The following is a 23226-nucleotide window of genomic DNA, read 5'->3' as shown; positions in this document are numbered from 1 at the left end:
AAATATCAACTAATAAGTGTTACTGGCTGTAAAAGGTGTATGTGAAAGAGCTATCCTCTGAGTCTCCTGCTTTAGCTTCCATGTGCGGGAGAAAGATGGAGCAAAAAGATGAGAGAGAAAAAGAAAACAGGAAAGGAGGAGAAAAAAGAGGGAATCTTCTCTTTTCACTCTCCCTTCATCTCCTTCTTCACTGTAACTCTCATGTATCATGGAGTGTGGAGTCTAGGCATAATCTTCAGGGCTAAAGACAGGGTTTTAGCTTAACATCTAAACTCTACAATATTTGTGTCTTTAATACAAACTGTTAATATTACTGTCCTGTAGTCCTTTTGTGCCACCATCATTCTGGCTTTGCTGTATAAGGGGGCATATCACAAAATGAGAAAACAAGCCATTTTCCCTTTTGAAAAACTGAAGATCACACCTAAAGCTAGAATTTTTCCATTTAGGTTGTAGTTACAGTATTAAACATACTGCTGAGGACAGCTTGCTTTGTATCCTATCTAATACAAAACAATTTATAATTTCCTCCAGCAATAAGAACTGAAAGATTGATTGGATTTTATCAAACCACAGTTGGATCCTCATTATAAGAACTTGGCTTGTGAGCATTGATATTGAAAGCAGGGATTTTTTATGGGATGTGGGTAATGATGTGGTGGAAAACCCACAGAAAGCAACCAGAGCAGAGGAACCAGATCTCTGATATTTCAAGATAATATAGCAAAACTATGCCGTAGGTAGCTCGTTAAATAACACGCTAGTCTTTAGCCAGGAAACCTCAGACTTTCACCTAGATCAGAGGTCCACAAACTGTAGGGCGTGCCCCCTAGGAGGGGTGCAGAGAAACATTCAGGGGGGCATGGCTCGGGTCCGGGCCAGGGAGGGAGCACCACCCAGCTCCGCTCCTGGCCCTGGCCCTGGCCCCAGCTGCCGGCCTTAGCCCCTGGCCTAGACTCTGCTTCCAGCCCCTGTCCTGGCCCCAGCTGTGTCCTTCCTCACCCCGTGTCTCCCCATCCCAGAGGAGGGTCCCCACTCCTAGCCCTTGGGGAGGGGAGGGTGAGATAAAAAGTTTGGGGACCACTGACCTAGGTGCTTGCCCCTCAGAAAGCTGTGAATTCTGCTCCTTTTTCCCTCCAGCTACATCTCTCTGACTGCCTGAGGCTTTGTTCCTCAACCATAGGATATGAGTTATTCCCCCTGAAATTGTATCCTTGTATCCTGTAGCAGGAGAATAGGGCCCCTGGCCAGCATGGGTTTAGCCTTTTAATAAGAACCTTTCTTAGCATGCTATCCTGGTAGCCCACCCTTTTAAATCTGGGAAAGACAACCAACTGCAGATAACCAACTGACCATTACAGATGGCACTTCTTTCCTCCCAGCTAGTGTGTAAGAATCTGCAATCGATTAGACTGGCTCTAGTAGTGTCGTGGGACCATATGGATTGCTCATCCAGATTAGATAACGGTCTGTTAAATCAGATACCTTTAATCCATCAACTGTTAGCTACTACTGTGTCTACGGTAATCTGACTGCTTTGTGGGAAAAGGGACTAAGATGACATCAGCCAGTGACCAGACCATCTCAACATTGTGTGTGTAAAAATGAGTCCTTTCAAACATGCTTTTAGTAAGTTTTTTTTAACTACTACTGCACCATTGGGAAAAAAAAACTGTGTGCTGCTCTTACTCCAGACCAGGCACGCAGGGCTTTTGAAACTACTTCTGTAGCAAATTGCTTAATGGGGACTGTAAAAAATAATTACATTTTAATCTCTAAGCATGAAGGGGTTATTTAGTTTAAGAAAATGCAGCTGCCAGGTTGAGATCAATGGCAGAAACAGATGTTTTTCTTCATGCTGCTGCAGGTGTTTTCCAGTATGGCAATAATTGATTCTTTCTCTAGGATACATTGCTCAGTGTTCAGACTCATACCTTAGCTAATTTGAACAAGATTTTGTTTTTTCAAGCAGACTGGGTATATGATTATCCTTGAACTAACATTATGCTGTCAGGTTTCAAAAAGCTGTACTGATATGTATTTTCCTTTGAAGGCTGAATTTCAATGTATCCAGTAGACTAATAGCTTCTAAGGAATACCTGCTACAAATTGTATTAGCATTATATTACCATCGTGTAGTACTTGGCAGGAATGCATTGATATCTGCATGTTACTCTGTTAGGGTGTTTGTAATGTAGCATACAAAAACTTATGGGCTGTGGAACTTTCCCAGAATGCTTCATATCTATGGGAAACTATTCTGTGGAATTAGTCTGAGGAAGAAAACCATGTTTAGCAGAGAAGAGATTCAATCTGTATGAGACGTATTAGTATAACAATAGATGATTTCCTTTCTAATGTTTGGAAGGCATCATTGTGATGCATTCTTTCATGGTTCTCTTTTTTACTGGTGCAGGACTTTACTATGACACTATACTTAAGGCACTACTGGAAGGATGAACGCCTCTCATTTCCTAGCATCACTAACAAGAGCATGACCTTTGATGGCAGGCTGGTAAAGAAGATTTGGGTTCCAGATGTCTTCTTTGTGCACTCAAAAAGATCATTCATTCATGACACAACCACTGACAACATCATGTTGCGAGTGTTCCCAGATGGTCATGTGTTATATAGTATGAGGTAACCACACAATCTAATTTACTGTCTGTGAACAGCCATTTATTGTTTGCCCAACTCTATTCTGAGTCAGATTTGCTGAAGATAGGAATTGCCCTTGCAACATTCCCCAGGGTATAATCTGGACTGTTGGACAGCTGTGTCCCTTCAAATCTCCAACCTGGGGTGTCTTTTATACTGCTTTGCTGTGACAGCAACCACTCCTGGTCCTGCTCTCACATAGTCTCTAGCATGCAAAATAATTCCCAGCTGAATTACATGAATGCTCTAACCAGCCATTCGTGAATTACATTACAAGGTGACCTCTGCAACTTCCCAGTCCCAGACCTTTCCCCAGAAATGTGCGTCTTGTACTGCCCAGCTCTCTACTGGACAATGGAAACTCATATAAAGTCTGTCATTTCATCAATGGAAAATGATAAGCAGAAACCTTGTTATCTCAAGTGGAGGTTCCCCAACATGTCAATCCAAACACAGACAGGTTTAGATAAAACAATAAGCAAGTTTATTACTACAGAAAGATAGATTTTAAGTGATTGCAAGTAATGAGGCATAAACTCAGAATGGGTTACAAAGAAAAAAAAGATAATATGCAAACTAATAACTAACTTAGCAAGCTAAATGGCTTGAAAACCAAGGTTTTGTCTTACCATAGGTTTACAGCAGTCTGTAGTGGCTGAAAGGCCAAGACCCCTCCCCCAGTACAATGATGCTTTCTTTGTTTTTCAAGTGGTGTAGCTGCCATGAGTAGACATGGGGGAAGCGAGCTGATTTGGAGGCCACTGTTTCTCATTCTTAAACCCTTCTCCCCTCTTTGAGGATTATCTCCAGCTGGGGGTCATGTGACAGCCAGCCAGTTTGTTTACATGTAAACCCCCAGCTGTTCCATTGTCAATATATATAGTGTTTACTCAGACCCTTCTTCCGGCCAAAGAATGGCCTCTTACCTAGATGATAGTCCATAATAGTTCATCTGATTATGCTGATACTTGGCTGGGGCACCAGTGTGTCTTTTGTCTGTGAAACACTGGTTTGGGCCTGCCTTTCTAACTCTGAAATATGTCACAGCAATGTTATACAGCAGAATCTTATAACTTTATATATAGTGTTGATACACATATTTTACCAGGACAATAATATTTAGTACTGTAGATTATGAGTTTTCAAATGATACCTCACAAGGCACACTTTGTACATGTAAATGAATCGTCATCTAATATACAAGAACTGCACTGTTGACCATTTCCTAACACAAAGAATGTACACAATTTATCATAGTCTTTTAAAAATGGTGAACATGGGGTATAGTCTGTCACACTTCTGAGCCAGATTTGCTGAAGACAGGAATTGCCATACAGGATCAAGTAAGTGGTCTATCTGGTCCAATGTCCTATTTCCAACACTGATCAGTACCGTGTTTCAGAAGAAGATGCAAGAATCCACATAGTAAGAGATTATAGGATGATCTGCTCCCAAGGAAAGTAGCCTCCTAACCCTCAATGGTCAGAGAATAGCTTAGTGCATCAGGAGTGCTTGTTCTTCAGTCAATATGTGCTTTAAATTAGGCTCTGCGGTACACCAGATGGTGACATCCAGAACTGTCAATTTTTGCTTCATATTTGCTAGAAAAACAGCCATTCTCTTTGTTTTCTGCGGTAAGTTGCACATCACTACCCAGCTTTAACCAAAGTTAATTGAGGCTGAAGAGGCTGCTAAAAGATGTACCTTAGTAGCTGATTCTCAGACAGGTTACTGGCTGAAAGAATTCTGAGGCAACACCCCAGTAGTGCATCAGGGAGTTTGATTCCTCCAGATGGATAAGATAAGAAGTATGTGTTGGAAAATACAACCCCAGATAAGTAGGAGAACCCAAGGGCTGCAGGGCTTTTCAGGGTTCCTTTAGATCAGGGTCACTAAAAATCATTGATTTTTTGTTAATTAACAATTGGATTTTTTAAATTTAAATTGGATTTTGATTTAAATGGGATCTTTAAAATGTAAATTAAATAGAGGTGTTTTTTTTTAAATACACCTATTCAAAATTAAATTCAAAATTAGGACAATTTATGTTAAGGCCAAAAGTTAAAATAATCTATTGAAATAATTTAAATTAAATAAAAATAATATTAAGCAGTATATATTTGCTTGCAAGGTTTAAAGAAAGTAAACCCATTTCACCTGTTGGAAGGCACTGGTGAAGCACCTGAAACCAGAATTTGTTGAAGTGCTAATCCAACGTTTGACAGCAAGTAGCCTTTTCTGCAGTTGCAGGGAGAATATTTTTTTTTCATTTCAGTTTATTCAACTAGTTCAGTTCACTGACTAGCTAATTCAAAGTAAAAAAAACAATAGAAATTGAAAAAACAGGAAAGCTTGTTTTGCCTCTTCAAATCTATTAATAAAAACTAGATGGGAAAGGATGAGATCTTCTAGTTCTAAAATCTCACCAGACTTGATGACCAGAAACAATCAGTTCAATTCACTAACTACAGGTAATAATACTTCCTTTGTTTAATAAATCAGTTGATTTTAAATACAAAACATGTTTTAGTAAACTTACCGTATTTTTCTTATGGATCCAGGAAGTTAAGGTAGTTTTATTTAACAAATTAAAAAAATTGAAAATGCTATTTTGGTGCATTTAAAATTTAATTTGAATTTCCATCCAATGAGCTTGACACAAATCACACATAAAAATGAATCGTCATCTAATATACAAGAATTGCATTGTTGACCATTTTCTAACACAAAAAATGTAAAAGTTAAGAATCTGAATAAATGTAAGTTAAGTGATATCATAGCTTAAATAAATGTATATAGATACAGTGTATCCTGGTTAGCAAAAAGAAGCACCAAATTTACAGATTCATAGATTCCAAGGCCAGAAAGTACCGTTGTGATCATCTAGTCTGACCTCCTGTGTAACACAGGCCATAGAACTTTCCCCCAATAATTCCTAGAGCAGAGTTTTTAGAAATACATCCAATCTTGATTTAAAAATTGTCATTGATGGAGAATCCGCCATAACTGTGGTAAATTATTCAAATGGTTAATTACTCTCAGGGTTAACAATGTACACTTTATTTCTAGTCTGAATTTGTCTAGCTTCCACTTGCAGCCATAGGATAGTGTTAGACCTTTTTCTGCTGGATGGAAGAGCTCATTACTAAATATTTTCCCTCCATGTAGATACTTATGGGCTGTAATCAAGTCAACCCTTAACCTTCTCTTCGTTAAGCTAAATAGATTGAGCTCCTTGAATTTATCACTACAGAGTATCTTTTCTAATGCTTTAATCATTCTCATGGCTCTTCTATGAGCCATCTCTAATTTATTATCATCCTTCTTGAATTGTGGGCACCAAAACTGAACACAATATTCCAGCAGAGGTCACACCAGTAACCAAAACAGAGGTAAAATAAACTCTCTCCTTCTATTCGAGATTCCCCTGTCTATGAATCATCCCCAGGATCACATTAGCTCTTGGGCCATAGAGTCGCACTGGGAAATCACATTCAGCTGTTTATCTGCCATACCACTAAATCTTTTTCAGAGTCACTGCTTCCCATGATAGAGTCTCCCATTGTGTGACTATGGCCTATATTCTTTGTTTCTAGATACATACGTTTATATTTAGCCATATTAAAATGCTTATGGTTTGCTTGCTCCCAATTTACCAAGTGATCTAAATTGTTCTGAATCAGTGTCCTGTTCTCATTATCATTTACCAGTCACCCAGTTTGCATCATCTGCAAACTTTATCAACGATGATTTTACGTTTTCTTCTAGGCAGGGGCGGCTCCAGGCCCCAGCACGCCAATCGCGTGCTTGGGGCTCCAGTGGACCCGCGGGACCAGCGGACTGTCCGCAGGCACGCCTGCGGGAGGTCCACCGAAGCTGTGGGACCAGCGACTGGCAGAGCGCCCCCCACAGCATGCCGCCGTGCTTGGGGTGGCGAAATGTCTAGAGCAGCCCCTGCTTCTAGGTCATTGATATAAATGTTAAATAGCATAGAGCTCAGAATGGTTCTACAGGACCTGCCTGGAAACAAACATGCTTGATTATGCTGTTTATAGTTAGATTTTGAGACCTATCAGTTAGTCAGTTTTTAATCCGCTTTATGTGTGCCGTTTTAATTTTATATCATTCTAGTTTTTTAATCAAGATGTCATGTGGTACCAAGTCAAATGCCTTACAGAAGTCTAAATACACCAGACCCTCACTAGACGAATTGCAATTAAAGTAATTAAATTTGGGATCCATGGCCACAACTGCGTTATATGCAAATTTGCTTTACCTAGATGTGCGTTCTAGTGAGGGTCCAGTGTACATTACACCAACACTATTAACTTAATCAACCAAGCTTGTAATCTCACCGTTCTCACTACTATGAGGATTTTGAATGGGACCCAATCCAGCAAGCAGCTTCAGAGCAGACCTATTGAATCAGTCCCTATGGATGGGTTAGGTACTCCTCCACCTACCTTCCCCTGGTTTGTGGATCGCTCTAGGGCTTAGAGGGGAGATAGGCATCTGGGTAACTAGAGTGAAGCAGCAATGTGCATGCCCAAAGGCAGAAACTGGGGAATTTTTATAATGAAACTTTAGGCACTGAGTGAATTTAGGCACCTACAGGGTTAGGTGGCAGCCAGGAAGGAGTTTTGTGGATTGTAGTGAACCCTGAAAATGAGAGTTAGGCACCTAAGTCTGGCTCCCAAGTACCTTTGTGAATCTGGCCCTTAGTTTCTCTATTCCTGATCTGTAAAATGAGCGTAATAGCACTTCCCTACCTCACAAGGATGTTGGGGAAGACAAATACAATAAAGCTCATGAGATGCTCAGATGCTTGGCAACGGGGGCCATATAAGTACTTAAGTGAGAGAGAGAGCAGCCCAGGATAAGGGAATGACATGTGCAATGCACGTTTGTTTTAATAAAATAATTATTTTTCTTAAGATCTATTGCTCATCAATTTCAACATACAGCAGATAAAAAAAACTGGGCACATTGTTTTAATTTGCTTCACAATATCATTATAAGGCTAAGATCAAGTAAATGTGCACCTTGGCAGTATGAATATACTCTCCTTGTGGTCTTTTGGCAGTATGCATATAAGCAGGGTTCACAAAATCACATTAGGGATTTATAAATTCAAGACCATTTGGTCTATACTGCACATTAATTGAGGGGATGTCTTATTGACAGGTTGAGTTTCTGTGTTCTCTGACTAATGAATTGTTAATAACTACATGTATTAGGAAGAAAAATGTCATATTGTCATGACACAAAGTTATACAGTACTTGACTATGATGGACAACACTGTAGAGAATTATGAGAAATTGTTACCATGATAGCAGCACTGTCTGAGCTCCAAAAATCTGCTTTGGCTAAGTTCTGCTCTGGTTTATAAACAATACAACTCCAGTTACTTCATTAGGGTTATTGGTGTATAGGTCGAGGCAGAATTTGGCCCATAGTCCCTTGATCAGCAGAAAGGTTCTTCATCAACATCTGAAATGAACCAGGGAAGCAGTCAGAGTCAGCATAAACAGGACTATGAACTTTAAAGTAATGACTCACATCTGGACTGTCCCTACTGAATCTAGAGCCTCACTTCAAATCAGTCCATGAGTAAAAACCTCCTGGTTCCCTGGTAAAGTAACATTAGGGCTGATTAGATTCAGATTTATAAACTCAAGCTGGGATTGTTTCAGATCCCGAGGTCAGATGTGAATTTAACAGAGGCAAATCTTACTACTGGAAAAATAGCTGCCTCCCACTCCACCAATAATATCAACCCTCACAGTTTAAACAAGATTGATCCAGTACTAAGAAAAGCAGCTTTCCCCTAATAGTAAATAGATTGAGGGGTCTTTCATGCTATTGTTGCTGATTTATGCATGTGGAACTCAGGCGGGTTTGTTGCAGTGACTGAGGTTGAGTGAAGGCAAAATAAGGAAAGAACAGAAAGCTTGAACCTTGCTGGACATAAAGGAAACATCATACTCTGGAACCCAGTAAACATTTTTTTTATAAGAAACCAATTTAATATAAGGCAGAGATTCAATAAAACACACTCAAATACACTAAAAATATCATTAATGTTTGCTGTTTGAGTTGCAGTAGTGTTCAGAGACCCCAACCTATTACAATAGTCCTTGGAAGCTACTCTAACTGGACTAGGAGCCAAACTGCTCCACACCAATCATGGAAATCATGAGCGTACAGATGAGGTGTAACCCTTCACATGGCCTGTGCACATCCAACCATGTCTCTCTGAAGGGCAGGGCCTCTGTACTGATTAGGAAGTTTCTTAGTTCTTTTATGTTAACACATTATGCATAGTTTCTGTTCTTAAAGCTCGGAAATGATTTTTATCTATTTAAAATTTATAGTGTCTATGCCCTGTGACACATTTCCTCTACCTTCTCCGGAATATAGTGTCTCTTTTAGGAAGTGACCTTTCCTCTTTGGATTTCTAGGATCACAGTGACCGCAATGTGCAACATGGACTTCAGTCGATTTCCCCTGGACTCACAGACTTGTTCTCTGGAGCTGGAAAGCTGTAAGTTATATAGACGTTCTTAGCTGCAAGTCCCCCTTAGCTGACTGTACACATTGGTTATACATACTTCAGAATAAAGAAAAATAATATTTTAGGCCCTGAGTCAAAGCCTGTTGAAGTCAATGAACATTTTTCCACTGAGTCAATAGGCTTTGGATCGGGTTCTTATTTGTGGAGGGAGGAAGGGATTGAGTGTGTGTGTGAGAGAGAGAGCGAGCGAGAGAGAGAGCGAGTTTGTAGTAAATGACACAAAGAAAAAACAACAAAAGTCAAACTAGGATCCTACTCCATGGGGTGGTGACTATTACAAGACATTGGCTTGGAGGGAAAACTCAGAATTTTTACTGTGTTGGTTGGCTCTGTTTGGGAGATGATGTTTGAAACCATCATGGAGGACAATTAATAATTGCTACTCTTTTCAATTTACGTACCTTTCATCCCCAAAGACTCTAACATGCTTTACAAATGATAGGCCTGATCCTGCAAGTACTAAAGTACATGAGCAGTCCCACTGAGTTCAACTTGGGTAATTCCGTTCAACTTAATGGGACTCAAAGGTCTCCCAAGGATAGCAGTGGAAACACTGTTGTTTAAGACATTTAGGGCTGGATTTACAAAAGGATTTAGGCCAGGGTTTCTCAAACAGGGGGCGCTGCTTGTGTGGGGAAAGCCCCTAGTGGGCCGGGCCAGTGTGTACCTGCCCCATCTGCAGGTCCAGCCGATCGTGGCAACCCGTTTGAGAAACCCTGGCCTAAATGTTTTTGTAAATCCAGCCCTAAATGTCTTAAACAACAGTGTTTCCACTGCTATCCTTGGGAGACTATTCTTCAGTCTTCCAAGACCAATTCCCTAATTGTTCTGATGTTTCTCTAGATATTTAGCCTAAATTTTCCTTTGCTAAATTTCCTCCCTTTCCTCCCTCATTATTTTCCTTTGCTAAATTTCCTCCTCCTCACATAGCACACAAAATAATTCTTCTGTATTGTATTTATACCCTTCAAATACTTGTTGACTTGTTACCTACAGCAATACCTCTCACTTTCAGTTACATCTTTCAAATAACACTTTAGATGGCTGTCTCTCACTTTCCCCCTAAATTTGGCCAGATTAACCATAATTACTTCCTATAATCTTTCCTCATAAACCCATCTTTCCAGTCCCTTAATCAATTCTGGTGTTCATCTCTGAATCTCCACCAGTTTGTCTACATTTTTCTGATAGTGTGGTGATCAGAAATGTACCATTCTAGTTATACTCCAGTGCTGTATAAAGGCAGACCTGGAATATGATGTGATGTCTTTAGTTTGGCTTTTTGTGCTGCTACATTACATCGTATAGCAAGAGCCTTATTTAATCTACTGTCCATTAAAAACTCTATTTATTTGGCATTACTGCATTCCAAAGATGTATCTGTGTTTCAAGCTATTTTCTGCAGATAAATTCATCTGCGTTTTTTCCAAACAGAATTCAATGTTATTTTCCACCAATACTTCCAACCTTTCTAGTACCCTTTGCATTATTAATCTGTCCTCACTAGTATTTATGATATTCCCCAATTGAGAGCCTGATCATGCACCAGACTCCATGAAACATGGACCTCTGCACCAAGCAGATCACAATGCAAGACAGGGACCTTAGAATCATCTGTGAATCTCACTGATATGTTCCTTATCCAGACATAGTTACTATTTATACTGACTGTTCACGTGAAATATCCTAAAGCCAAGTCACATTGTGCCTTTTTTTCTTTTCTTCTTTTCTGAAGATGCTTACACTGATGAAGATCTGATGCTTTACTGGAAAAATGGGAATGAATCCCTGAAAACCGATGAAAAGATTTCCTTGTCTCAGTTTTTGATACAAAAGTTTCATACTACTTCCAGACTCGCTTTCTACAGTAGCACTGGTATCATTCTTCTTAAAATGGTTTTATTATTCTTTTAAGTCATTGCCATATATTTATAGTTCAGTGTCAAACATTTGCCAGGGGAAATTTAAATGAAATTTCTATAAGAAGTACTTGAGTAATAGTCTCTTTCCCTTTGCTCTTGTCATCTTTGGGATTATAGCTCATTCCAGTCTATGTGCTGTGAATGGTGCAAAGAATTTAGAATTCTCCCTCCCCCCTGCATATATTCACAATGATAGGTTGTCTACTCTTATGCAGTAAATATGATTTGCCGAAAGATGTAGCAGCTCTGTATGTGTCATTAAAATGCTCTTCATGACACTTTTTTCCCCTCCCAACAGGATGGTACAATAGACTGTACATAAATTTCACTTTACACCGCCACATCTTCTTCTTCTTGCTCCAAACCTATTTTCCTGCCACTCTAATGGTCATGCTATCGTGGGTGTCCTTCTGGATTGATCGCAGAGCTGTACCTGCTAGAGTGTCATTAGGTGAGGGCAATTAACATCAACCATGAATGTGAAAAAACCTTTACATTTGGAGGAATAGGGGGAGGGGGAATTCTCTGTTTCACTTGTTAAATATGCTAGGAAAATACATATGTATTTTATCTGATAGTCAAAGTACTCTAAGGTCTGTACTTTTGTCTTATGTTCTTCATTGTTGAATTGCTTCTTCATGATTGATAAATCTTCTTGATCTGTATTTAAATCAGGGCAGAAGATTGAACTGTATTTTAAAAAGAGAAGGAAGCAGAAAAAAGAGATTCCAGTGTTTGTGAACTAGTGAATCGAAATTTCTAATGATAGGCCCAACCTAACAATCCTGAAATGAGCATAAAATGAATGATAGTTTTGTCTAATTCAGAGCTGTTGGAATTTCTTTTGTTTAAAAAACAAAAAAAGAAACAGATGTGCTCAGTTATTAATGCCCAGGTCAGAGAGAGACAGAGATGTAATAACAAGTCTAGTGTATCTCTCTGAATATGAGTGCATATGACTTCTTATAAATACAGAGTAAAAATAGCATGTTAGTCCCATAGTTTGCAATACTCATAGAGATACACACTATAACAAGCATCTGAAAAAACCAGCAGAGTCCACTCAAGTGAAAGAACTTCGCTAGTTTGGAATGACCTGATTAAAGTCACACAAATGCGCTTTGGCTCTGGCACTTAATTGTTGAGTGGTTATTGCAAACTGGTGAAAATTAGGGAAAGTATTTTACTTTTATCACCACAGAGTACCTGCTTAACTGTAAAATTTATACTATGGATACAGTGGATGCCATTAAGAACTTTTCAGTCACCTTAGCTAAGGTGAGCACATGAGGGCTTTTCTGTCACATCATGTCATGCAAGACATTTACACACACATGTGCGCACGCACACGCACACACAGGATTTAACATAAATGGGTTTCAGCTTTTGAGACAATGATTCCAGCCAAGTCCACTTCAGCAGTGACCAAAAGTCATTGGCGATTGACTGCTGTTTGGTGAACTGTGTAAAACAAATTGGTGCTCTCAGTGAACCAAGAGTCCTTATCACCACTGGCACCCTGGATGATAGCTAAAGCAGGAAAAAAATGACTAAATGGCATTCTAGGCTGAACAACTTCCTCAATCTAATGAGCGGCCCCTGTAGGTTAAGGCTGAAGCATCACTTCCTAATTAAACACTAGAGAGTTAAAGAGAATCACAAGGGAAGTGGTGGCTGCTCCATCGCATTTAAAAATGCTCAAGAACGCGTAAAGAAAAATCCTGCATTGTGAGGCAGCTAGACAAGATGACCCAATACATCATTTCTATAGGCTATGAGTGGTGCTGAAAACAGTTTTGAGACAAAACTAATTAATAGTAGATGCCTTCTGAACTATATTTGGCATATGAAGTACATTTTTGTGGGGATTTTTTCCAGGGATAACTACAGTACTGACCATGTCAACAATCATCACTGGTGTAAATGCCTCCATGCCTCGAGTTTCCTACATCAAAGCTGTGGATATTTATCTCTGGGTCAGTTTTGTGTTCGTCTTTCTCTCAGTGTTGGAATACGCAGCAGTGAATTACCTGACAACGGTGCAAGAACGGAAGGAAAGGAAATTGCGAGAGAAGGTGAGAGACAATCTTTTTACATGTGACGTGCTTTATATTGGATGTTTTGGGACAAAGAATGGGAAAACTCTGACATTCGTGGTGTGTGATTAATGTGTCTACAATGCTGAAGCTGACGCGGAAATGCTGACACCACAAAAACAGGAGTTGGTCTCTTTTGATTATTGTACAAAAGGAAGAGAGAACAAAACAAAGATCAGAACTGGGGATGTTTGCAACCTGGGACTTTGGCAGAGACCATACGTGGAGGGTAAGAAAGGGGAAATCCAGACTGATATTTCCCTGTGGTCACCACAATTTATTTTTAAAGTTACAGCTAATGAATTATTCTGAGTGAATTAAAGACTTCTAACTCACAATCTGGTACATTTAAAAAATTGGGTTCAATAAAGGCAATAGTAGAATTGTTCCTTGGCACAAAACACACTTGAGCAACAAACAATCTTTATATTTATTCTTTTAATGTGCCATGAAAGGCCATGATGCTAACTGGATCATTTTTATGGTTTTCACTCATGCTGTTGGGTAATTTAAAAGAATCTTTTTTTAAAATGTACCTGTTTCACTGAAAGCCCATTTAATGGATGAATACCTTTTCTGTACTTCCTTTCCCATGGTGGTATCCCAAGGAGTTTGTGTGTAAATATTATCTCTCTTCTCTAGTCAATCTGTTCCTCAGTCCTGAATCTTCAAGATCTGTCATGAGCCTCTTTCACGACATGCTATTCTGCCACAGTCCATTGGCCATCAATAAGCTTTCCTCCTTTGGCCCAGTTAAGAAGTCTGAGGTCCCACTTACTCTCTATTTTCCATTCTTACAGCTGTCCCTTTGATTCCATCGTTTCCCAGTTACACAAACATGCTAATAGTAGCCCTCAACTGTCTCTCCATTTACCATTCCATCTCCCTGACACTGCTAAGGTCATTGAAGAAGCTGCTCACAACTGCTGCCTTTTCTCTCTTTTACCTCAGTCTTGGATTCACTCCAATCTGGTTTCCATCCTCTCCATTGAAACTTCTGTCACCAAGGCCTCCCATGATCTCTTCTTTGCCAAGTCTAATGTATTCTGCTCCATTCTTCTTCTCCATAAGCCCTCTGCAACCTTCAGTACTACAGTCTATCTAATACCTCTCTGTACCCAACAGTACACTGCTTCCTCCTTAATATCCTGTCCACCCTTGGCTTTTGAGAACCTATACTTTCTTGGTGGCTCTCCTGCTCTTTATAGGAATTCCACAGGACTGTAATTGTGGTGCGCTTCTCTTCTCCTTCTACATCTTGTCACCGCATGGCTTCATCCACTCATACAACTTCCGCTATCATCTCTACGCTGATAATTCACAAATCTGCTTTTCAGCCTGTCCTGTTTCCTGATGTCTAGGCCTGCATATCTTAGTGTTTCTGCAACATACCTTGGACAGTTCACTGCCAGATCACACAAAACATTGCTGAAATTGAACTTTTTATTTGTCCTCCTAAACCTCCTTTCCTTTGCCATTGCCATTCACCAAATCACCATCCTTCCGAACAATGATTGAAGCTTTGAACCTCTGGGTCATTTCTGACTCCCTCCTCTCCCTAAATCATGCCACTTCTTCCTTCCCATTTAAAATATACGATCTGCCCTGGTTATCTCCCACCTTGATTACTGAGGCAATCCTCTCTCTGATACATCTTCAATCTGTCCAAAATGCAGCTGAAAAAGTTATCTTGCTTGCCTGATGATTGGACAATGATGTTACTTTTGAATCCCTCCATCAGTTCCCTCTATATCAAGTTTAAACATCATCACTTTGTGCCTCCTCCCATTCTACACTCTATGTATAGAATAACCTCCAAATCCTGACATGCCAATCCAAGGCTCCTCCCTCTTTCAAATCCCCCCTATATTCTCATTGTTTCCATGACAAATGCTTATTCATGTCTAATGGTTTCTTCCTCCCCACATCGTTTAGAGAAGAAGAGAGTGATTTCAGGAAAACTATCACACACCCAAAACTTCACTTAAGCCTGCCAACTCCTGTGGGTATTTCAATGCATCTTGTTGTATCTGTGCCTCTCTATTAGACTATAAGATCCGCAGAGCATAGACTCTTTCTGTCCTGTCTTAAACTCCGACGCCATCATCAGTCCTTAGCAAATATTAAATAATAATTCAGCCTTGCTAAATTCTACTGACCCAGAGAAGGTCATTTTTATGGCAAGTAAAATATCATTAGTTTTTTTCATTATCTGTCACCGTGGTAAAAAGAGGACAGTTCAGTGATGGCACAATTTATCATTTATGTCACAAATTTTCTTTCAATTGTCGATATCCCTGCACTGAATTGTAGCATTATACAATAAAGGAAGCAGGCTGAAAAGGCTGATTATACACATCAAAAGTTTTTTTCTTACCCTCAGATACAAGGCAATAATAATCATTAAGGATGGTCAAGGAAATTGTGTTTGTTATTTCTAATGGGGTTATAGGGAAGCATGGCTTAGTGTCCGAGTGGAATGAGGGCTCTTTAAGAGACACAAGAGACTATTGTCTCTCACCGGAATAAATGTTGACCTCATTAGCCAATGCCATTCAGCTGTGAAAGTCCCAGGGGAATCCAAATTTGGATTTTTGCACTCTCCAGAAATGGACTGTGGCAGTATAGTGGCCTGAAGTCATTCAGCACATCTCTTCTCTGTATTTGTGTGTGCACATGTGTACATGGGAATACATCAGGGATGGATTAAGACTACACTGGGACCAGAACCATCTAAACTTTGGGCCTGCTTTCTCCTCCCACTATCTTCTAGACAGTTGACAGTGTATACAACACCTATTAAACAAATAGGAGTCATTCAGTTCCTAGTCACTGACTGTGACCTTCTCTCAAGCCAAATCATAATCTGACCTAGGGGCTAAGAGTTACTTGGATCAACAGTATTTCTCTTCCTCTTGGGTCCTGCAGCAATTGGCCTGTAGCAACCTGGTGCTTACTATTGTGTCCTGGATTGGTCAAGTGAGGGGCCTGATGCTTAGGATCCTGATTTAATCCTCCCCTATAACATGGGGGGGGAGAGGGCGATTGATATTAAGGAATATAATGGCTGCTTAAAGAGAGACAAAAATAAAATTACATTTAAAGGATCATGGGTTCCACCTGTACTTACACTTGCCTTCAAGCTAAGTATAAAATGTGTTATAAACACAGTTTAAATTGGGTTGTAGTCAAACAGAGTTCTTAAAAAAATCCCATCACTGATGGGAATAAACTATTTAGAACAACTGTGTTGTATCCTAGGTCTGAAGAATACCACAGTTCTTGTGACAGTACTTGAACCCATGTGCACTGAACAGCCACATCGTTTTGCTACAACTGGAACAGAGACAATAGTCTCTTTTTCCAGTATATGAATTGTCTGTGAGCGATTTGATTTGTAGGCCACAATTATTTGCCAAATTATTCTTGGTCAGTTCATGAGCAGTGTGCTTATGAGTATTTGCTATTTAGAATTCTAGATACATTAGCTGTTTTGATTAGACAAGTGGGATGAATTTCGCACCAGATATTTTTCCTGTTCTCTGGCTGGATATGTGTAAGCTTTAGAATCAGGTTTCCAGAGGGAATACTTGCATTTAGGACATCAAAACTTACTTTCTGTCAATGTTTTTCTCATCTTTGCTTAAAATGCTGTTTCCACAAACATTACTGCCTCTTGCGCTATAATATCCATAGAAAATGAACATGAAAAGGAATGCAAAAGCAGCCAGAGGGAATTGAATTAATTGGGAAAAACTTCTGGTCACGTTTAATTTCAATCAAACCAATTTCCCATCCCTATTTTCCACATAGGATTTCAGAAACAAAGACAGACACAATATTAAGTTGCAACCAGTATGGCTAGTCAGCAACTTTTCATTTCAGAAAACTTAAGCTTTAATAGAGAAACATATCACAGTTGAACTATAATGTTCAGCTCCAGTTTTTACAAGCTGTCCATAAAAAATGTATCGTCTTTGTCTCTAGTATTTTTGCTCAGTGTTTGACTATTGTTTGCTTGTTTCTGTTCTCAGTTTCCATGTACATGTGGAATACCTAATACAAAAACCATGATGCTGGATGGAACCTACAGTGAATCTGATGTCAACAGCCTGGCAGGATACACAAGAAGCCAGATAGTGATTGAGGAAGAAAAACAAAACAAGATGGTGATTCATTTGGCCATGAGCAATGACTCTAATTCATCGAGAAAGAGAGGGCTGAAAGGCCATGTTGGCTTGCGCATCATCCAGAACACTCATGCGATCGATAAATACTCAAGAATAATATTCCCAGGCACCTATATATTTTTTAACTTGATATACTGGTCTGTCTTTTGCTAGACATACCGAGGCCGAAGCCCTTTATAGGACGATGTTTTTTTTAAAAAAAAATTCAGTTTGGCTGTTAAGCTAGAAAACTAATTCTCCTATTGTACCTGTGGAGCATAAAGCACTAGATATATCCTGCAACAGGCACATTCATCCAAAGGCTTCCCAGAGAATTTGGTGTGTCAATTACTCTATATGCCTAACCCCCATCTCCCCTCTGCTCTCTTGGTTTGCCCAACAGCTACTGTTTATATATACTAGGCAATGCTGATCGTGCCTGATGTGTACTGAGGCCCAGATCCTCAAAGGGATTTAGGTGCCAATTCCCACTGTTTTCAAGAGGAGTTAGGTTCCAAAATGCCTTGGAAATCTAGGCCAGGGCAACTACCACAAAAGAATCACCCAGCCTCCACTGCTGGGTAACGTGTGAGTTCCTATGGCTGTGCTGAGGTGCCTGAAATAGACAACAGTTAGGCTCCTTAATAACTCTGCATTGAAAGCTCTACATGAAAACAGAGCTCACTTTAGACCATTGTTTTTCTTTTTCCTTTGCTTATAAACAAATGGCATCTTTTTAGGATACACTTTCATCAAGCCATCAGGCAAAATTCTGCAGTCCTTACACAAACCTCCCATTAAGAAAGTGGGATTGCTGCATGGGTGCAGAATTCACTCTACCAAGTCTATGCAATTAGTTTGTTTTGAATTAAAAATTAGGAGAAATGGTAAAGTAAAGTGAAGAAACCCCCTGAACTTGGGCAACATGAGCTCTGGAGCTTGTTTATAATGACAACTTGGAAGTATAAATAAGCCTGTTCACTCTGACAAACTGGTCTTGGTGTACAATAAATGGATCATGAGTGCTTTCCACTGTAACGGGGGTGGAAGGTAACCAACTGGAGCCTTTGATTAGTGTATAGGAATGGGGAGTTTATCCAGGAGCAGCTAGCTCTTTTGCTTCCTCTCTTCATAGCTAGGGCCCTACCAAAGCCACGGCCATGAAAAACGCGTCACGGACCAAGAAATCTTGTCTCTCTCCATGAAATCTTGTCTTTTGTTTGCTTCTACCCTATAATATACAGATTTCACAGGGGAGACCAGAGTTTCTCAAATTGGGGTCCTGACCCAAAAGGGAGTTGCAGGAGGTTTGCAGGGTTATTTTAGGGGGGAGTCATACTATTGCCACTCTTACTGCTGCGCTGCCTTCAGAGGTGGGCAGCCGGAGAGAAATGGCTGTTGGCCAGGGGCCCAGCTCTGAAGGCAGTACCCCACTAGTAGCAGTGCAGAAGAAAGGGTGACAATACCATAACATGCCACCCTTACTTCTATGCTGCTGCCTCCAGAACTGGGTGGCTGGAGAGTGATAGCTGCTGATTGAAGGCCCAGCTGTGCAGGCAGCAGCACAGAAGTAAGGGTGGCAATACCATACCATGCCATCCTTCCTTCTGTGCTGCGGCTGGCAGCAGCTCTGCCTTCAGAGCTAGGCTCCCGTCCAGCAGCTGCCACTCTCCAGGTGCCCAGCTCTGAAGGCAGCGCCGCTGTCAGCAGCAGCACAGAAGTAAGGGAAGCAATACCACAACCCTCCCTCCAATAACCTTGCAACATTCCCCACCCCCCGACACTCACCTTTTTGGGTCAGGACCCCTACAATTACAACATCATGAAATTTCAGATTTAAGTAGCTGAAATCATGAAATTTATAATTTTTAAAATCTTATGACTGTGAAATTGACCAAAATGGACCATGAATTTGGTAGGGCCCTATTCATAGTTCAAAGCAGAGAACAGTGTAGGGGGAGGCCTGGCACCTCTCCAGGAATTCAAAGGCTGCCTTCATTTCTAACAGAAAAGTACAGAGACAATACTTCCCAGCATGCAGTGCTCTCTCTCTCCAACAGAGCAGCTATACTCTCTACTTGCCCTGCTGTTTAGGCCTTTTGGATCAAGAGGGAAGTTGCATGCAGGAACTCGTCGTCTCTATAGGTGCACCTCCATTTTAAAGATAAATGTGGCCATAAGTAGCACTGTCATACTTCATGAGCTGAACTCTGGTAACTGGCATAAAAGTCTAAATTATTCTTTAGTAGCTGCTCAAGAGAACAGTAGCATGCTTCTGTAAATGGTGGTCCATGCTTCACACAGTGTTGTCTCCTCTTCCTTTGCTAGTAATGCTGACAGGAAGATATAGAATTTTGTACAAAATTGCAACAGGTCACATTTAATCTTTCCTCATTTCTTAAGGAAAATGCCCAAGCATGCTGAGCTGTGGCAGTGATGTCGTCAATCAGAGCATCTGGGTGCCAAGTTGATGCATACCAGGGTGGTCAGACCTGAACCCAGATGATTCTGTGCTGAAGTTAGAAGATCATTCAACAATATCATTAAACTATACAGCTGACTAGAATGTCAACAGAAAGGATGTAAATAGTACAGATAATATACAGAGCAATACCCTACACATACCAAATGAAACAGCAATCCCACTTAAAGAAAAAAATCCCTACATACTTATTGGGCTTTTACATTTTCAGTTTACAATAGCAGTTTTGACTTTTCTGCAGGGATTTAGTGATTGGCTGGAGTAAACTCTTCCTAGCCTATCATCAATCCCTAGAATTTATCCTGTGCCTCAATTATTGTTGCTTAAATTGCAACACATTTCAACGTTAGAGTTAGTCTAAATGAAAGTGATTAAGGAATCACTTAGATGTTGGCATAGAAAGTACGCTTATTAAGTTTGCAGACGATACCAAACTGGGAGGGATTGCAACTGCTTTGGAGGACAAGGTCAAAATTCAAAATGATCGGGACAAATTGAAGAAATGGTCTGAGATAAATTGGATGAAGTTCAATAAAGACAAATGCAAAGTGCTCCACTTAGGAAGGAACAATCAGTTTCACACATACAGAATGGGAAGAGACTGTGTCTAGGAAGGAGTATGGCAGAAAGAGATCTAGGGGTCATAGTGGACCACAAGCTTAATATGAGTCAACAGTGTGATACTGTTGCAAAAAAAGCAAACGTGATTCTGGGATGCATTAACAGGTGTGTTGTAAACAAGACACGAGAAGTCATTCTTCCGCTCTACTCTGCGCTAGTTAGGCCTCAACTGGAGTATTGTGTCCAGTTCTGGGCACCGCATTACAAGAAAGATGTGGAGAAATTGGAGAGGGTCCAGAGAAGAGCAACAAGAATGATTAAAGGTCTTGAGAACATGACCGATGAAGGAAGGCTGAAAGAATTGGGTTTATTTAGTTTGGAAAAGAGAAGACTGAGAGGGGACATGATAGTAGTTTTCAGGTATCTAAAAGTGTGTCATTAGGAGGAGGGAGAAAACTTGTTCACTTTAGCCTCTAATGATAGAACAAGAAGCAATGGGCTTAAACTGCAGCAAGGGAGATTTAGGTTGGACACTAGGAAAAAGTTCCTAACTGTCAGGGTAGTTAAACACTGGAATAAATTGCCTAGGGAGGTTGTGGAATCTCCATCTCTGGAGATATTTAAGAGTAGGTTAGATAAATGTCTATCAGGGATGGTCTAGACAGTATTTGGTCCTGCCATGAGGGCAGGGGACTGGACTCGATGACCTCTGGAGGTCCCTTCCAGTCCTAGAGTCTGTGAGTCTATAAGGAAACAAACTAAGAAATATATTCCCCCTTCACTGCATGTGTATGTAACTAATGAGAGATTTCTGTTGTCATATAGGAGGAAATATATCCCTAAGATCCCTAGTTAAAACCAAACCGAAGTCAAGAAATGGACCAATATCTCAAAGAAGGCATATTCCTATATCTCAGCTTGCCACCTCTTTCTTATGCTACAGATCAGGTGTTGTTCCACTGATTTAAAGAATACATTTCACAATAGCAGTTTGAGTTGAAAACCAACCACCATTATTATGCAAGAAGAACTATAGAAATATTCCACAGAGTCTTAATAGAGGTGTAATTCCTTTTTTAATCAAATGCATTTCTGAGTATTAGCATTTTAAAATAAAATTTTAGCCAATCAGAAGCCAGTTTTATATTTTAAAATGCTTTCATGGATCGGTTCTTCTTGGCTGATGTAAGACGAGGAGGAAGGAAAGTTTAGTGATTAAATCAGAGAAATGGTAAGCAAGGGACTTGGATTTTATTCCAAACATAGCCACAAGATTCTTGTGTAACTATGGGCATTTCATTTAGCCTCTCTGTGCCTCAGTTTCCCCATCTGTCAAATAGGGAATAATAATACCTACCTCACAGAGTGGTGATGAGATGTTTAATTAATTAATTATTTGTGAAGCACCTTAAGATCTTTGGCTGAGAGGCCCTATGAAAGGGTGAGGCATTATTATTAATGCACAGTACAGATCTATTCTCAGAGTGCAATTGATTAATAATGGCAAATTGAACACCAATTTCCATCAGACAAAATGATTTCATCTACATGAGCCATTTGGGAGTACAGAAATAATGGGCCACTTTTATTATTGGTGCAATGCCATTGATTTCAGTGGAGTTACACCAAGGATAAATTTTGCCCATGGTATTTAAGTGAATTCTGTCACTGGATAATGTCTGCTGCTGTAAAAAATATATATCTTGATTTTACTTTGCCATTTATTTTTATTAAATGTCTCAGCTTCACCTCAGAATTTACCTGGTGGTAGGAAACAGTTATTCAGATGCTACATTCTTCTGCACTGACATTCTCTTACTTATAGGCTACCTAATAAGCTTCCTCTGAGAAGGCTAAGTTTAGCTTATTTAGTATGTATGCATACATGGGTAATGGAAATATGTGTCTGCTGTGACATATCTACATTTCTTTCTAGCCACTGCAACTATGCAGCCCAGATAATTGCTGAGGAGAGAGTTTGACCATTAGGGAAAGTTAATTTGAACACTGCCGTGTTCTTGTTTGAGATTTTTAATTATTATATTAACCACTAGATGCAAATAAAGAACAAGCCATCAGTGATTCACACACATTTGTAATAACTGCATTGTATTTGCCTGCCAACAAGGAGGAAATGAACAGGACAGGGCGCAAGAGCAAATCCTAAAAAGGAGGGGTGAAATTAATAATACAGTTGACCATCCATGTCTCCTGGGTAAAAGATTTCACTGACCAGTAAGATGATAGTGTAATTTAAACCTCTGTCTGCAAGAACCTATGGCCAAAATTTTTAGAAATGGGTGGCTATACTTAAACTCAAGTCCATAGTTAGACACCTAAATAAACAGTCTGATTTTTAAGAGTGCAGAGCATCTGCTGCCTTTGGCATCTTTTACAATTAGGCCAGTTATTTAAGTGCCTACTTAAGGATGATATTTTCAAAAGTATCTAAGGGATATCTAAGTATCTAAGCTGCATAAGTCCCACTGACTTTAGGCACCCATTTCTGAAAATCTTGGCCCAAGTGCAAAAACAAAAAAAGAAAAGAAAAAGGAAACCTTATTCCACTCCATCCTGCCCTCACAGTATCAAACCTATACTTTTTCTTTAACCTAACAATGAACTTTTAATCAAGAAAAAAAATATATATATATATATATATATATATATATATATATATATATATATATATATATATATATATATGTATATATATATACAGACAATGATACCCTTATAACAAAGGCAAAGATGGTAGCTGGG

The 23226-nt window shown here is 39.7% G+C and overlaps 2 protein-coding genes across 4 annotated transcripts in view; one reads left to right on the top strand and one right to left on the bottom strand.

Annotated features, from left to right (window-relative positions):
* The window catches only part of GABRR2 (gamma-aminobutyric acid type A receptor rho2 subunit), a 61697-nt gene extending 44103 nt beyond the window's left edge, over window positions 1–17594 (top strand). The window contains exons 4-9 of the mRNA XM_030555918.1: window positions 2417–2640; window positions 9121–9203; window positions 10969–11109; window positions 11454–11606; window positions 13034–13230; window positions 17286–17594. Of these exons, the coding sequence (XP_030411778.1) occupies window positions 2417–2640; window positions 9121–9203; window positions 10969–11109; window positions 11454–11606; window positions 13034–13230; window positions 17286–17594 (1107 nt within the window). The remainder of the gene's footprint in view (window positions 1–2416; window positions 2641–9120; window positions 9204–10968; window positions 11110–11453; window positions 11607–13033; window positions 13231–17285) is intronic.
* PM20D2 (peptidase M20 domain containing 2) overlaps window positions 1–23226 on the bottom strand; it is a 242824-nt gene that overhangs the window by 24639 nt on the left and 194959 nt on the right. For all 3 annotated transcript variants that reach the window (XM_030555925.1, XM_030555924.1, XM_030555926.1), the window contains exon 7: window positions 7985–8149. In XM_030555925.1, the coding sequence (XP_030411785.1) occupies window positions 8124–8149 (26 nt within the window). In that variant the 3' untranslated portion in view covers window positions 7985–8123. The remainder of the gene's footprint in view (window positions 1–7984; window positions 8150–23226) is intronic.

Source organism: Gopherus evgoodei, chromosome 3 (assembly GCF_007399415.2).
Source record: "Gopherus evgoodei ecotype Sinaloan lineage chromosome 3, rGopEvg1_v1.p, whole genome shotgun sequence".
NCBI lineage: Eukaryota > Metazoa > Chordata > Testudines > Testudinidae > Gopherus > Gopherus evgoodei.
Note: the sequence above shows the minus strand (reverse complement) of the source record. Positions and strands in the feature narration are given on the sequence as shown.